Source organism: Lissotriton helveticus, chromosome 2_1 (assembly GCF_964261635.1).
Source record: "Lissotriton helveticus chromosome 2_1, aLisHel1.1, whole genome shotgun sequence".
Taxonomy (NCBI): domain Eukaryota; kingdom Metazoa; phylum Chordata; class Amphibia; order Caudata; family Salamandridae; genus Lissotriton; species Lissotriton helveticus.
In genome coordinates this window covers 1353979487-1353997275 of record NC_136059.1, presented here as the reverse complement: position 1 = coordinate 1353997275, position 17789 = coordinate 1353979487, and the positions used below count along the sequence as shown (strand labels likewise).

Here is a 17789-nt window from a genome sequence, read left to right as displayed (position 1 = left end):
CACATTCGCATACCATGCATGATCCCTTTGGACTGGTTTCTGACCCTTTTCAAACCCCTGATGGACCGCAGCAGGATATCGATGACCGCAGTGGAGTGACTCATCTGCTGCCATCCCTCTCATCCGCCACAGTTGATTACCTGGTGCTACAGAATGCCAGCGGACTGGACATTTCTCCTAACATTGATGCTGACACACCTTCAGGTCCAGCCCCGTGCTCAAATGGCTTCTATCCACACTGCCCTCAGGTGGTAAAGGTATGAACATGCACTAGATAATCATGCATTTTTATCAGTTTACCTTCCTCCAGAGAGCCTAGTGGTGGAGGCCTTGTCCTGTTGAAAGCTAAATCCAATAGCTTTTTTGATCCACCCACCAGATTGAGAATCCAACCCATTGAAGGCAGTGGGGAAAATGAGTCTTTTGTGGCTGGTAACATGTTTCCACATTCCCTGAATGTTACCTGCCTCCTGGGGAGATACAACCTTGGCAGCCATGATCATGCCTAATCTGTCAGATGACCATTTTGCAGAAGTGGATCTTGATAGCCAGGACACACCCAGATGTATTAAAATGACTGAGCTCAATACAGCTCATTCAGTGGCCATTGCAATAGTCTAATCAATAGCGCTATGCAGTCACTCCCAGCTTCTGTCTGTGGGTTTCTTGGGGCTGTCTGAGCCACATTGCTGGACATGCCCTTCAAATTAGTGTAACTCAGACACAGCCCTCAAAAGATTTAAGGCCGGAGTCCTAATGGATCTTCAGTCACATTTGAGAGACCATACAGTTCAGCAAATTTCAAGGCTCTTCCAAAGGGTGTATCTTCATCAAGGACAGCCCATCTCAAATTGAACCCAGATAAAACCGAGTTAGTACTCACCGGAGGTCATCGCAGTCCCTGGACCCCACTTTCTGGCCCCCTTCTCTTGGTACCCCTCCGTCACCTTCCCCTTCAGCTAAAACATTAGGGATTACACTGAACCAACACCTCACACTGTACTCCCAGATTAGCACCGTAGTCTCGTCTTGCTTTTTCACTCTCTGCACTATTCGGAAGATTTCCCGGTTCTTCTCCTTCCCGGCCCTTAAACTTATTCTTATGGCACTGGTTCTATCGCGCCTGGACTACGGCAACATTCTGTACAACGGCATTCCTGCCTATGCCCTCCGACGCCTCCAACTGGTCCAGAATCAGGCTGCCCGCCTTGTCTATGGTCTCTCTAAATCCTATCATGTGACCCCTTTGCTTAAGGCCCTACACTGGCTCCCTATTAAAGAACGTGCCCTTTTCAAGCTGGGTTGCACAACTTTTCAGGCCCGTGCTGGGACTGCCCCTGCCTTTATTAATTCTGAAATAAAGGCTTATACTCCCTGCAGAGAGCTACGTTCATCCTCTGTCCCTTCTCTTTGTACCACGGTTCAAGAAGAACAAATCGGGGGGGATGAAATTTGCGGTTCTCGCTCCTACCTTCTGGAACACCCTCCCCCCCCACATAAGATCTGCAGGCTGCTATCTTAAGTTCCGCGGGGCACTCAAAACTTTTCTTTTCCTGCAAGCCTTCTCTTCCTAGCATCTGCTCCTCTGTCTTCTAGGGTCTGCGTCCTTTAGCGCCAAGAAACCGCCTGGTAATCGTGCGCTTAATAAATACTTTTAAATTCAAATTCAAATTCAGTAGCTGCAAAATCCCCCGGTTTCCTGGTTTGGCAATATAAAGGCAGAGTCCAAGGAAAAAGCTGTCAGACCCTGCAGGCCTACCCCTCTTGCTTGTATACTCCAGCACAACTTGAAAGCTGGTTTAATCCCCATCTGAGACCCGTTTGATGACCGGTATCCTCCTTTTTACCGACCTGGAAGGCCATGACATCAGACCAGTGGTTCCAACTGATTCTAGAAAGGGGACAATGTCTTACCCTTCCAACATAATTTCCTTCCACTCCCTCAACCGTCCTTTCAGTTGGTGGACCATATGTGCATACTGCAGCAGGATGTGGTTGCCCTTCTGCTAAAAGCAGTGGTTGTGTTGGTGCCGGAGCATGAAATTGGCTAGGCACTTCCTGAGAAGGACAGCAACCTTTGTCCAATCTTAGGTCTAGAACGTTTGCCTGCCCATGTAAAAGTCCAGCATGCTTGTCCCTGGCTCACGTTCTTCTGATTGTAGAAGTAGAGTTAGAAAGGTGTCCCTCGACTTGCAGGTTGCACAGTTCCACATACCTGTCCTGCAGTTGAACAGGAGGTACTTTTCTCTTGTTGTACGGTGCAATTACTAACAGTTGCCAGTCCTCTTCACAAAGGTGAGAGCAGTGTTCACGATCCATCTCAGGAGGTTGGAATATCTGAATTCCCATACCTGGAAGCCTGGCAGCTCAAAGCCGGCTCTCTGCATCACCTGTAGACAGCAGCATCCCCTGTTGCCAGACTTGTGCTTCTTCATTAACATGCCTTAGTGCCCCCTGCAGCCCCCTCAGCTCCTTCTGTTCAGATTGGCAGTACTGGAAATTACATCACTTTGAGCTGTCACATCTTCACAGAGGATCTTTTTGTCTTCACCCACTGGGATCTTAATTGTGACGGGTACTCCCTTTGAGCCCCTTGACAGTTGTCAGCTGCGTTTATTGACTATTAAAACTGTTTTTCATAGTAACCCCCGGCAGATATGTCGGTGAGTTGCAAGTGCTAAGCTTCCACTTGCCATATACATGCTTCTTTCTGGGCAAACTTGTCCTCTGGACTAAAGTGGATTTCCTTCCCAAGCTGGCTACCCCTTTCATCTGGGTCAGTGTGTTTGCCTTTCCATCTTTTATCCACCACCTCATCTCACCATGAGGAGGGGTTACACTGCCTAGACCCCCAAAAATTAGCCATCTACTAAATTGACTGCAACAAAGAGATCACTTCTGATGACCATCTCTTTATTTGGTTTAGGGCCAGCAAAAAGAGCACAGCAGTCCAGAAGAGGGCTTTGTCTCATCAGGAATTTTTTGTGTATAAAAATGTTGTACTCTTGCAGAGAAGGAACTTCAGGAGAAATCGAGGCCCATTTCATCTGGGCAAAGACTATTGTCATGTGTGTTCGTTCCAATAGCAGATACCTGTAGTGTGGCGACATGTACTTCTCTTCACTCCTTCGCCAATCAATTTTTGGATGCAGAGTATAGAAGCGATGGCCACTTTGCACACTCTGTGTTCCAGGCCTCCAGTATTTTCTCACCGGTCCATATTTCAGACCACCCATCTAAGGAGGATACGGCATTGGAATCTATTCAATAGATAAAGAATCTGCAGGTAAAAACATTTTTCTGGTGGTTTCTCTAGCTGTCTGCAGATTTCTCACTGATCCCACCCATCTCCTCTTCTGAAGGATATTCGTAGGGCTCAGTGATAAGGTTTCAAATTGGAGTGCTACACCCCACTACCTTAACAATTGATGTATTTTTCTCATCTGTGCTTCAAAAGACACTGAACAAAAGCCCGGCGGACTGACTTTTGCACTCCGGGGGTGAGTGTTGGAGAGCAATGTTGGACGTTTCCAGGTCTAGTGTGGCACCTGAGCATTTCAGCAGGTGAGGAATTTGCAGGTCAGAGGAGTATCCACCAAAACTAATGTTCTCAAAGATAGGTAACTTTTTCTTTGTAGATCAAGCGTGCACAGACTCCACTTGTTGGTTACTGCAGGTACATATTATGGATACACGTCGCCTTTATTCTTTTTATTTGTTTTTTCCAATAGGTAAGGTTTTTCAACAGTTTCTTTTCCCAGTGACTATAGAATTATTTGTACGAAAGTAGGTGTTTTAACACCTTGAATGCTACAGCAATTCACTCTTGGTGCTGAACTCCCTTAAATCCCATTGTTCATGACGCGCTCAGCTCGTCATGAGCACACAAGCAGTGTACTGCATGACGAGCTGAGCTCGTCATGAGCATGGAAGGGGTTAAGAAACTTTTTTCTAGATTCCTCTGTTACATTTTTGTGAGTTTCATATATATTTTGTGTCAGGCTGTAGGTTAAACATGTTTTTGGGTACTTTACACATCTACTTTGATAAACCATAGTAAAGGAACAGCAAGCACATTAGTGTTGTGTTCTGTATTCATTGTGATTAGAATTTGAATGATTTCAAGACATTTGTATTTTTATTACACAGGTTTCTGCATGTTTGTACTGAGCTTAGTGAAGAAACATTATCGTCTGCAGTTTTACATGGTGTGTATTATTTTCTTGTTGAATATTCATAACTTAACTCTAAAGTGTAGTTTGCTGATGTTCATACAATTTTTTATTCACGTAAGTAGGTTGAGTATTTAAGATTACTTCAACTCTTTGTGGAATGTGTACATTTCAACCTTGTCCACTTAATACATATGCTGATTTCCTTCTCTCCCTTTGCATTAGCTTCTTTTGTTTATATAGAGGGATATAGACCGAACAAATGTTTGTATTTAGCAGCCATTCATTTATTTCAGATTTCTCTTCCATCACATCCCGTGATTGAGCAATGTTAAGAATTGGGTTTTAACTGCACACTAGGGATATATACTGCTCCTAAGCCTACTGTATGTCACTCGTGTACAACAGATATGTACATTCTATTCAGGGGGTGTGCCATTTTGTAAAACATCTACTTGTCCAAAAGACTTTAATATTTCAGAAATCCACTTGAACTTTAAAAATAAAAAACCCATTCGTCTGTTTTTGTGGCATGTAGCGAGTTGACAAGTTATAGCAGCGTTCTCATTACTTTAGAGTTTATATAATAGCCTCTGTGATTATGCAAGGGCTCATATTATATTAGTCACTAAAGCTTTATTTCGATCACTATAGATCAAAAACGTTCTACACCCATCATAGCACTTACAAACACAGATAATGCAACATAAAGCGTATATCAAGATCTGTGTTCTAGCAAGGGTATGATTTTGCCACCCTTCCTTGAATCTACGTAGAGGGGCTTGGAAGTAAGTGACAAGTGATACCTTGCAGGATTGTAACACACTGTTTAAGCATGTTTAAGGGTATTCACTAACTCAGTCCCTTTCCACACTAGGGAAAAGTTGGAAATTTACTTAATGTATGTATTTGGTCATGGAAAAGGTAAATGATAAAAGTTTGTTGGGAGTACGGTTTCCTGGCCTACTTCTGCAAACGTTTGTGAAGCCCTGAAAGTCAAAATCTGGGCCATTGCAAGAACACAAGTGCACGTTTGTGGCTTTCTTTAAAAATTGGGCCCTGCTTTACTTTCAAGTTGCCCATAATGTTATCCAAAATGGTTTTATGGTGATTCTGCTTTATTAATATTCGTTTACTTTTGGTATACATCAAATACATTTCCCTAAATGATGCCACAGTGAATTATTTAAAGTTATACAGTTGTTTAGCAAAACAGTTGTTTAAAGTTGTAACTTTTTGGGGGGGGGGGATATAGTTGATTTTGAAAGCACACAAGTAGCAATCTTGCTTTCATGCTTCTGTGTTTACTTTCATATAACCAGTGAGTCGTCTGTGATGCATTTTAAGCACCCTCAAATTGTGAAATGTTTTCAACATATGTACTTTTGTACACTGGAATCAAATAATGCAGCCTAAAACTACAAGGCTACATTGGCCAGCACTTCATCTGGTAGTGAAAAAGATAGCCAAATAATATTACATTTTACACACTTCTTACAAGCAGGCTTTGAGGATGCTCTGGAGGTAGATCTGTCTGAGGACGAGTGCCGGCGCCGCCGCGACCGGTGACTTGCAGATGATGAGGAGACGCTAACCACAGAGGCACTAGAGACCGTTCTGGGCCTCGACTTCCTCTTTGACTTCGACTTGTCCCCCCTCGACGTCGACCTCTTCAACGTCTCTTCTCGACGTCGTCCTTCTGGACGTCGACGAACTCCCCGACCGACGTCGAGTGTCTTCGCCTCGACGGCAATCTTGCTCTCCTTGACGTCGACAGCGAACAGCCGTGTCGCCTCGACAGCGAGCGCCTACCTCTTCGGGACTCATCACAACGTCGATGGTGTGTCGACGCCGGTGAAGTCCTCAACGTCGACCTTGTCCGAGGTCTCGGCGTCCTACCCCTCGACGCCGAATCGCGACGACGCTTCGACCCAGAGCCCTGGGTCGACGAGGAACAGATGGTAGTCATACCTCTCGACACCGAAGCCATCGAGGTCGACCGAGACCGGTGCCTTTTCTGGGCCTTTTCTTGACTGGGGAGCCCCCCAGAGGCCGATGCACGGGCAGAGAAAATTGATAGAGTCCCTCCATGCCCAGAAGTCCCACCTGGTTGATGTCTCCTCTGCTCCAGGCCTTGGAGACTAATCTTCTTCCTGTCACGCAGGGTCCTCCAGGGGGAAAGAGTGACAGATATCACAGGAGTCAGGGACATGGGAAGAATGGAGACAGAGTATGCATACTCTGTGGGGGTCAGATTTAGCCTTCTTCCTACCACACTCAGGACACTTGTCGAATAAAGCTGGCATTTCGACAATATAGAGGTGGTAAAACTGGTCAAAAAAGAAAAACTGGAAGAGGAAGACCCCAGACGTCGAGTGAAACACTCAAATAACTGGAAAAGCTCCAAAAATTGAAGATTTACCAAAAAAGGTAGAGCTCAATGCTCCAGGGTCCTGCTAGCAGGAGCCAGAAAAAAGAACTGAAAGTAAAAGGCCTTTGGCTGTGCATCTTGGGATACCGAGGGTCTCCGCAGAGTTCCTTAAAGGCTATGGAGCTTGTCTGTCCAACCCTTCCTCTCTATCATGACAAAGGATTTTTGTGAAGGGTAGTTTCTCTAGGTGTGAAACTTTACAAAGTGTGTAAAATTTAATATTATTTGGCTATCTTTTTCACTTCGAGATGTAGTGCTGGCCAATGTAGCCTTGTAGTTTTAGGCTGCATTATTTGTCTTAGATTTTATCATAAGTGTCTACGCAGGACTGCAGAAGAAGATGACTTAAGAGACTATTTTGATTGCTCCGGGGTCCACGCACATGGGCGGGACTATTCACAAGATTATGACTATCACAGAGATACCCCTACTACAGAACTGGAGTTACAGGTAAGAAACAACTCCATCTCACTGCAGTAGAGCGCTCACCCTAATAGTAAAGGCCTTTTAAGGAATTAATCATATATTCAAGTTTGAATAATTTGTACAAATGGATACAAATCTTACCTTAGTGGCAGACCATCCTCTTTCAAAGGTCCATACAGTGGTACAGTAAACCCGATGCAAAAGGGCCGCACGATGTTCGCCTGTGCGTTCAGTCGGTATAGCAAGCATGAAAACCTTTTGTCCTTGACTGCAAATAGCATGCCTCAGGCTTATGGCTATGAGACCGAATGGTGATATGTGCGCTTTACAAAAATAAAATACATACAAAATACATGGCAATAGGAATTCCATTCCCTGTCAAAAGCAGGACTTAAAAATTTTCAACATTTATCATGATTTTTTTTTTATCGAGGGATTGCTGTGCTTCATTCATTTGGTTTCATAGCTCTATATGACACAAGTGGTACTATTATCCAGTTCTGTTGTACTCGCTTCATCTACCTCAAAAGCATGACGTGGAGATGGCGCCCTTCCAGGGTCCGTCGGTGACGCCTGCTCAGGCGCGAGAATTTTTTAATGCCATGGCCCGACTCTTTGGGCTGTCTGGCCCCGCCGGTGCGCCTTCGGGCTCCCCGGGCCCGACTTTGGGTCCTGTCCATCCATCGCCTTCGGCCCTGGTGCCGCAGGGCCCCCTTGGATCCGGCTCCGATCCCGTGCGACACTGGTGTGGAAATATACCTTTTATGGGGTACACTGGTGCAGGGTTACCCTTTTGTCCACGGGTTCAAAAACCAACAAAGTAGAGATCAGCACTGGAGTAGGAAATAAAAAACAAGTTTATTAATCACTCCTGAGTAGGACCGCGTCCACATTGCATTCTCAAGTTCTGGAGGAGGTAGTACACTGGCTTCACAATCCAGTGCCCTCTAAATACAGGTTTTGTGCAGTGTAAGCTTGTGAAGATAAATAGGGAGTACAAGTTTTAGAAATAGTTACCAGCAAACTTGGACAGATAAATAACCACTTGTTCAGCAAAGTGGGAGGGTGCGCAGGAGTGCTTATGGCAGCAGTAAATGATTTACAGTACTGGCAGCTACAAACTCTCAGCACGTACATTGCTTTTAGCTGAGCCAGGAAGTCAACTAAAATAGATAGCACAGGCAGAAAAAGACGAAAGAAACTTAAATGGACACCACAGCCAAAATGGCTGCAGCTTATGTCAAGTTAAATATTACACGTTTTCCACACACAGCCTTTTTGGCATAAGCGAAGACATTTTCTTATACTTTAAAAGGGGTATGGTAAATGTTATATATATATATATATATATATATATATATCAAAGCTCGCTCCCTCCCGGTCCCGGGTGGAAAATAAGGACAGCACACACGGGAATTCTTTTCAATGGTAACTTTTACTCGCACAGACGCGTTTCGGAAGCAACGCTTCCTTCCTCAATGTTTGTTACACCGCAATGCGCGATTTGGCGCCATTTATTTCAAATCACACAAACGACTTGTGTTGGCAAACATAGAGAGAGGACTGACGCGTATGCGCCATCTTGCTAATGCGTTTAATCCCACAAAAACATACTAATAATTAAACAATACTATTTCATTTAGTAATTGCTAAGCTTCATAATTATTTAGAAAAAAGCCTCTCGAATTTACAACGAGGATTTTACATAGTAATATTGCCGTGGATCGGCAGATCCCCTCTCTTTAATACGCTGGGTAATGGATTAGAAATCTTGCCGTGGATCGGCCTGTGGCAACACGAGGGTTGCCATTTGAATTTCCAATAACCCCGTACAATCATTTTTGCCAGTCAATGTCGGATGCTAAATTTTAAAATATTAACAAAGTTGCAAAATATTCCACAATAATCCTGAAAAAACAAAAGAAATAAGTATATAGTACATTATGAATCAGGACACTCATCATCCCGTAGTTCAAAGCACTCATTAATGATCAATCTCAGAAAGACACTATTTACAAAAACCCTTATCATGTAGCTATTATTGCTTTCATATTTACACTGGAAATGCTGTGTGGCATGCTTATCTTTTAACTCCCTAAATGCACAGTCAATTCCTCCCCACAGTTTAATCCCCAAGGGGCTTTAGTTTGGCAGTCTATAATATATCGGGATTCTAATCTGCGAAGTTTTTGCAGTTTATCCCCTCCCCTGATATTATCGGAAATCGCATCAAGGCAAAAGTACTGTAACAGGTTCCTATTGCTCTTGTGTTTGATCGAAAAATGTCTGGCGACAGGGTATGTAAAATCTCTGTTTACTATGGCCCGCATATGTTCCAAAATGCGCAATTTCACGGGGTTTATAGTGCTGCCTATATACCTAAGCCCGCAAGGGCAGAGAAGGCAATAGACCGCAAAAGGGGAAGTGCATGTAAGGAACTGGTTAATTTTCTTCTTCTTTTTAGTTCCACAACCCATGATTTCATAAGAATAGACCCTTTTGCTGTTGGCACAGGCTTTGCACCGGCCACAAGGAAAGTAGCCCTTGGCATCTTTCAAATTACTCGTGCGTGCAGGGATAGGTGACAGATGGCTATGTACCAAGGTATCCCTCAGCGAACGCGCCCTTTTAAAGGTGATTAAGGGATTGGCAGGTATATCACTCCCTATTATGCTGTCCTTTTGCAAAATGTGCCAGTGTCTTTTTAGGATGCTCCTCAATTGTTGACAATCTTTGGAATAAGGTGTAATCATCCTAAATTTTTCTATGTCAGTAGAGGGTTTATGCTTCTTAACAAAGTCTGTCTGGGTTGTGTCCTTACTCTATCCAGGGTGTTCTGTAACAGTTGCCTGCTATAACCCCTGGCCTCAAATCTGTCATTACTTTCCTGTGCAGCCAATTCGAAATCATCATTAGTGGAGCAGTTACGCTTTAACCGTAGAAGCTCTCCATAAGGTATATTTTTGATGAGCTTCTGAGGGTGGTTAGATGACGCATGTAGCGTACTGTTTCCCGCTGTCGGCTTTCTATAGAGGGAAGTTTGAATACTGTTGTTAATCACCTCAATTCTCAAGTCAAGGTACACTGCATCGCTTGTACTGACATTACCAGTGAAGATTAAATTACAGTTGTTATCATTCAACACTTTTACGTATTGCCATGCTGTCTCTACTGAGCCATTCCACACTATGCACAAATCGTCAATATAACGATACCAGGAGACTATACAATTTGACCACTGCTCTTTCTCAGGCCCCCAGGCTTCCTGCTCCTCCCACCAGCCCACGAATAAATTCGCGTAGCTGGGGGCGAAGCAGGAACCCATGGCAGTGCCCGACAGCTGTCTAAACAAATCATCCTGAAAGAGAAAGATGTTATTGTGGAGGCAAAATGCAACTAATTCCATCAACATAACATTATGTTGGGCATATTTCAGTGGTCTCTTCCCTAGGAAGTACTGGATCGCCTTCATTCCCTGTGCATGCTCAATGCTAGTGTAGAGACTGGTAATGTCGAGAGTCAATAGGCAATATCCTGGTTGCCAAGCGATTGCTTCAATTTTTTCAATAAAATCGGCAGTGTCTCGAATATAAGACTTGAGACCCAACACCATTTCAAATAAGAAGTGGTCTAAGAATTTAGATAAATTCTCAGTAAGGCTGCCCATGGATGAGATAATGGGACGCCCAGGAGGTTTCTCCATTCTCTTGTGAACTTTGGGCAAGTAGTAGAAAGTAGGGGTGACAGGATGTATCGTTTTCAAAAAAAGATATTCTTCTGTCTCAAGCATCTGTTTGTCATGCCACTTTTTCAGCAGTCCGTGCAAGGTGGTAATGCTGGACTCATATCTTTGCTTCGTAGTCAACTCGTAACAAGAACCATCCTGCAGTTGTCGCATAGCTTCCTGGACATAATCTTCACGTGACAGAATGACCACGTTGCCGCCTTTGTCTGAAGGTTTACAGACTATTGATGTATCATCGGCCAATGTTTTTATCGCATTACGCTGTGGTTCAGTTAGATTGTCACGTTGTCTCCCAGATTTTTTATGCATGCGCATTCTTCTTAGATCACGGATCACCAGCTCAGAGAAAGTGTCGATCATGTCAGTTTGTGTTGGAGGCACAAATTTCGACTTTAATTTGAGACCGCTGACTGGGGCCTCTTGTTCGACTTCCACAGACCTTAGTCTCTGAGATAAGGTATCTGGCAACGTCGGTAACACACTCCCTGTGTTTTCCAAACGTAGTTCTTCTAATAACTCCAAAGTGGTTAGGTCATTCACTTTCAACAGATCAGTGTCTTTATAACGTGATCGAATAATTTTGGCTTCATCAGCAGTTGGTTTCGTCTTGAAGAATTTATGCAGGCGTAGTCTTCTGACGAATTGAAACAAATCAATTCTGGTCTGGGTATACTCAAGGTTACTGTCGGGACAAAAAGTTAATCCCAGTTTGAGGACTGACTCCTCTGATGGTGAAAGCGTCCTTGTGGAGAGGTTAATGATGGTGAGGTGATCTGTTATATCCTCATGTCCTACCATCTTGTTCCCCTTGTGGCTCGTGTTTTGCGCGTACGGGCCCCCACATTCGGCGCCCTTCCTCTCCCTCTGCCTCTTCCGGCCACCTCGTCTGATTTTTCTTCGTTTTCTGGGGGTTTGTTCTTTCCCCCCCTCAACCAATTCATTCGGATGACTTGTACCTCCGTCTGAAAAGGGGTGTCTTCGGTTTGTTGCAGGGTTCTGGCTTCGTCCTCCGATTGCTCGCCCTCAGTAACCTCGGATTCTGATGTCTCCACATCCAACGGTGCAGCCGCACCGGCAGCCTTGTTTTTCAATAGGTCCTTCCTTGTCTGATCATACTTTTTAGAGAACGTAAGGACTCGACCCATGGCATAGTCCCGTTCGTCCCTATCAAATTTCTCTTGTTTACGCATGCGTATTTTTTGCTCATATTTTTCCAGTCGTTTCTTCATCTGGGCTCTAAGTTGTTCCTGCTGGTCTTTATCTTCATTAATCGCTATTTCCGTTTCCATGGTTTCAATTTCTTTGAGGACCTTATCTCTGTCACTCCAAGCGAATTGTACCAGGATTTCCAGCATCCCCTCGCAGGATTTAGCAATATGTGCTGCCCAGGTATCAAGAAGTTTAGGGTCCGGGTGTTCGTATGCGGGAATCGTAAATATCCGCAACCCTCTTGGCACTCTTTTCACTTCTATATATCCTTGGAGTGATGTGCCCTCCGACCACTTGCGAAGCTCCCGCTCGTATAGTTTCTCTAGTTTGCCAAACTGTATGGCCAGTTGGCTGGGAGCATTGACTGTTTTAGTCTTAGTTACTGGTTGAGCGGTAATGTCAGGATTTTTGTTTTTAAACATTCCTGTCGCCAAGTCACGGCGTTGCGAGATGTTGAACATGCTGTTATTCTTAATGTTCGGCCCCCCACTCCTGGGTCGCCTTGTTCGTTGCACAATAGTCAATTAAGATTCCCTACGCTGAAGCCAGTACTTGAGTAGTGAGAAATGTCTCTTTAAAAAGTTCCAGGAAATGAACAGATTATATCTCGGCTTACCCAGTTTCAGTCGGGTGACGCCGAGTGAATTCTGTCCGTATACCAAAGGAGCCTCTAGACGATCTCGTTCTCACTCGATTTTCCTCCTCAAGCAATGGCGGTGCTCCACACGTATTAAATCCAAGCTCTCTGCTCCGAGATATGGTGCACTCTTACAGCGGGTGCTCGTCCAAGCGCGTCAGAGCTACGCGCTTCAATATCAAAGCTCGCTCCCTCCCGGTCCCGGGTGGAAAATAAGGACAGCACACACGGGAATTCTTTTCAATGGCAACTTTTACTCGCACAGACGCGTTTCGGAAGCAACGCTTCCTTCCTCAATGTTTGTTACACCGCAATGCGCGATTTGGCGCCATTTATTTCAAATCACACAAACGACTTGTGTTGGCAAACATAGAGAGAGGACTGACGCGTATGCGCCATCTTGCTAATGCGTTTAATCCCACAAAAACATACTAATAATTAAACAATACTATTTCATTTAGTAATTGCTAAGCTTCATAATTATTTAGAAAAAAGCCTCTCGAATTTACAACGAGGATTTTACATAGTAATATTGCCGTGGATCGGCAGATCCCCTCTCTTTAATACGCTGGGTAATGGATTAAAGAGACATTTCTCACTACTCAAGTACTGGCTTCAGCGTAGGGAATCTTAATTGACTATTGTGCAACGAACAAGGCGACCCAGGAGTGGGGGGCCGAACATTAAGAATAACAGCATGTTCAACATCTCGCAACGCCGTGACTTGGCGACAGGAATGTTTAAAAACAAAAATCCTGACATTACCGCTCAACCAGTAACCAAGACTAAAACAGTCAATGCTCCCAGCCAACTGGCCATACAGTTTGGCAAACTAGAGAAACTATACGAGCGGGAGCTTCGCAAGTGGTGGGAGGGCACATCACTCCAAGGATATATAGAAGTGAAAAGAGTGCCAAGAGGGTTGCGGATATTTACGATTCCCGCATACGAACACCCGGACCCTAAACTTCTTGATACCTGGGCAGCACATATTGCTAAATCCTGCGAGGGGATGCTGGAAATCCTGGTACAATTCGCTTGGAGTGACAGAGATAAGGTCCTCAAAGAAATTGAAACCATGGAAACGGAAATAGCGATTAATGAAGATAAAGACCAGCAGGAACAACTTAGAGCCCAGATGAAGAAACGACTGGGAAAATATGAGCAAAAAATACGCATGCGTAAACAAGAGAAATTTGATAGGGACGAACGGGACTATGCCATGGGTCGAGTCCTTACGTTCTCTAAAAAGTATGATCAGACAAGGAAGGACCTATTGAAAAACAAGGCTGCCGGTGCGGCTGCACCGTTGGATGTGGAGACATCAGAATCCGAGGTTACTGAGGGCGAACAATCGGAGGACGAAGCCAGAACCCTGCAACAAACCGAAGACACCCCTTTTCAGACGGAGGTACAAGTCATCCGAATGAATTGGTTGAGGGGGGGAAAGAACAAACCCCCAGAAAACGAAGAAAAATCAGACGAGGTGGCCGGAAGAGGCAGAGGGAGAGGAAGGGCGCCAAATGTGGGGGCCCGTACGCGCAAAACACGAGCCACAAGGGGAACAAGATGGTAGGACATGAGGATATAACAGATAACCTCACCATCATTAACCTCTCCACAAGGACGCTTTCACCATCAGAGGAGTCAGTCCTCAAACTGGGATTAACTTTTTGTCCCGACAGTAACCTTGAGTATACCCAGACCAGAATTGATTTGTTTCAATTCGTCAGAAGACTACGCCTGCATAAATTCTTCAAGACGAAACCAACTGCTGATGAAGCCAAAATTATTCGATCACGTTATAAAGACACTGATCTGTTGAAAGTGAATGACCTAACCACTTTGGAGTTATTAGAAGAACTACGTTTGGAAAACACAGGGAGTGTGTTACCGACGTTGCCAGATACCTTATCTCAGAGACTAAGGTCTGTGGAAGTCGAACAAGAGGCCCTAGTCAGCGGTCTCAAATTAAAGTCGAAATTTGTGCCTCCAACACAAACTGACATGATCGACACTTTCTCTGAGCTGGTGATCCGTGATCTAAGAAGAATGCGCATGCATAAAAAATCTGGGAGACAACGTGACAATCTAACTGAACCACAGCGTAATGCGATAAAAACATTGGCCGATGATACATCAATAGTCTGTAAACCTTCAGACAAAGGCGGCAACGTGGTCATTCTGTCACGTGAAGATTATGTCCAGGAAGCTATGCGACAACTGCAGGATGGTTCTTGTTACGAGTTGACTACGAAGCAAAGATATGAGTCCAGCATTACCACCTTGCACGGACTGCTGAAAAAGTGGCATGACAAACAGATGCTTGAGACAGAAGAATATCTTTTTTTGAAAACGATACATCCTGTCACCCCTACTTTCTACTACTTGCCCAAAGTTCACAAGAGAATGGAGAAACCTCCTGGGCGTCCCATTATCTCATCCATGGGCAGCCTTACTGAGAATTTATCTAAATTCTTAGACCACTTCTTATTTGAAATGGTGTTGGGTCTCAAGTCTTATATTCGAGACACTGCCGATTTTATTGAAAAAATTGAAGCAATCGCTTGGCAACCAGGATATTGCCTATTGACTCTCGACATTACCAGTCTCTACACTAGCATTGAGCATGCACAGGGAATGAAGGCGATCCAGTACTTCCTAGGGAAGAGACCACTGAAATATGCCCAACATAATGTTATGTTGATGGAATTAGTTGCATTTTGCCTCCACAATAACATCTTTCTCTTTCAGGATGATTTGTTTAGACAGCTGTCGGGCACTGCCATGGGTTCCTGCTTCGCCCCCAGCTACGCGAATTTATTCGTGGGCTGGTGGGAGGAGCAGGAAGCCTGGGGGCCTGAGAAAGAGCAGTGGTCAAATTGTATCGTCTCCTGGTATCGTTATATTGACGATTTGTGCATAGTGTGGAATGGCTCAGTAGAGACAGCATGGCAATACGTAAAAGTGTTGATGATAACAACTGTAATTTAATCTTCACTGGTAATGTCAGTACAAGCGATGCAGTGTACCTTGACTTGAGAATTGAGGTGATTAACAACAGTATTCAAACTTCCCTCTATAGAAAGCCGACAGCGGGAAACAGTACGCTACATGCGTCATCTAACCACCCTCAGAAGCTCATCAAAAATATACCTTATGGAGAGCTTCTACGGTTAAAGCGTAACTGCTCCACTAATGATGATTTCGAATTGGCTGCACAGGAAAGTAATGACAGATTTGAGGCCAGGGGTTATAGCAGGCAACTGTTACAGAACACCCTGGATAGAGTAAGGACACAACCCAGACAGACTTTGTTTGTTAAGAAGCATAAACCCTCTACTGACATAGAAAAATTTAGGATGATTACACCTTATTCCAAAGATTGTCAACAATTGAGGAGCATCCTAAAAAGACACTGGCACATTTTGCAAAAGGACAGCATAATAGGGAGTGATATACCTGCCAATCCCTTAATCACCTTTAAAAGGGCGCGTTCGCTGAGGGATACCTTGGTACATAGCCATCTGTCACCTATCCCTGCACGAACGAGTAATTTGAAAGATGCCAAGGGCTACTTTCCTTGTGGCCGGTGCAAAGCCTGTGCCAACAGCAAAAGGGTCTATTCTTATGAAATCATGGGTTGTGGAACTAAAAAGAAGAAGAAAATTAACCAGTTCCTTACATGCACTTCCCCTTTTGCGGTCTATTGCCTTCTCTGCCCTTGCGGGCTTAGGTATATAGGCAGCACTATAAACCCCGTGAAATTGCGCATTTTGGAACATATGCGGGCCATAGTAAACAGAGATTTTACATACCCTGTCGCCAGACATTTTTCGATCAAACACAAGAGCAATAGGAACCTGTTACAGTACTTTTGCCTTGATGCGATTTCCGATAATATCAGGGGAGGGGATAAACTGCAAAAACTTCGCAGATTAGAATCCCGATATATTATAGACTGCCAAACTAAAGCCCCTTGGGGATTAAACTGTGGGGAGGAATTGACTGTGCATTTAGGGAGTTAAAAGATAAGCATGCCACACAGCATTTCCAGTGTAAATATGAAAGCAATAATAGCTACATGATAAGGGTTTTTGTAAATAGTGTCTTTCTGAGATTGATCATTAATGAGTGCTTTGAACTACGGGATGATGAGTGTCCTGATTCATAATGTACTATATACTTATTTCTTTTGTTTTTTCAGGATTATTGTGGAATATTTTGCAACTTTGTTAATATTTTAAAATTTAGCATCCGACATTGACTGGCAAAAATGATTGTACGGGGTTATTGGAAATTCAAATGGCAACCCTCGTGTTGCCACAGGCCGATCCACGGCAAGATTTCTAATCCATTACCCAGCGTATTAAAGAGAGGGGATCTGCCGATCCACGGCAATATTACTATGTAAAATCCTCATTGTAAATTCGAGAGGCTTTTTTCTAAATAATTATGAAGCTTAGCAATTACTAAATGAAATAGTATTGTTTAATTATTAGTATGTTTTTGTGGGATTAAACGCATTAGCAAGATGGCGCATACGCGTCAGTCCTCTCTCTATGTTTGCCAACACAAGTCGTTTGTGTGATTTGAAATAAATGGCGCCAAATCGCGCATTGCGGTGTAACAAACATTGAGGAAGGAAGCGTTGCTTCCGAAACGCGTCTGTGCGAGTAAAAGTTGCCATTGAAAAGAATTCCCGTGTGTGCTGTCCTTATTTTCCACCCGGGACCGGGAGGGAGCGAGCTTTGATATTGAAGCGCGTAGCTCTGACGCGCTTGGACGAGCACCCGCTGTAAGAGTGCACCATATCTCGGAGCAGAGAGCTTGGATATATATATATATATATATCTATATATATATATCCACAACACACAGGTTCACCCCAAAGGAAAGGCCGCCAGGTAGTTTCAATCTTGCTCACTTTTAATGAGATGCTGCAGAGACCTTCAATCAAAGAACAAGCTTACAGTCCATAAAAACCTTCGCCAGACGCGTTTCGAGTTCTCTCTTATTCATTGGCGTTCAGTTTTGCAATACAGCGAGGCAAACACGGTGCTCCTAATTATACATCTGAACCTCCCCCAGTGGGCGTGGTCACAGCTGTGGCCTTCTGGTTCTTGTAGTTGCACTGAACGCCAATGAATAAGAGAGAACTCGAAACGC

The 17789-nt window shown here is 44.1% G+C and overlaps 1 protein-coding gene across 1 annotated transcript in view; it reads left to right on the top strand.

Moving 5' to 3' along the window:
• Positions 1–17789, top strand: part of CDS1 (CDP-diacylglycerol synthase 1) — a 762211-nt gene that overhangs the window by 399822 nt on the left and 344600 nt on the right. The window contains exon 6 of the mRNA XM_078676295.1: positions 4150–4208. Coding sequence (XP_078532421.1) covers positions 4150–4208 — 59 coding nt within the window. The remainder of the gene's footprint in view (positions 1–4149; positions 4209–17789) is intronic.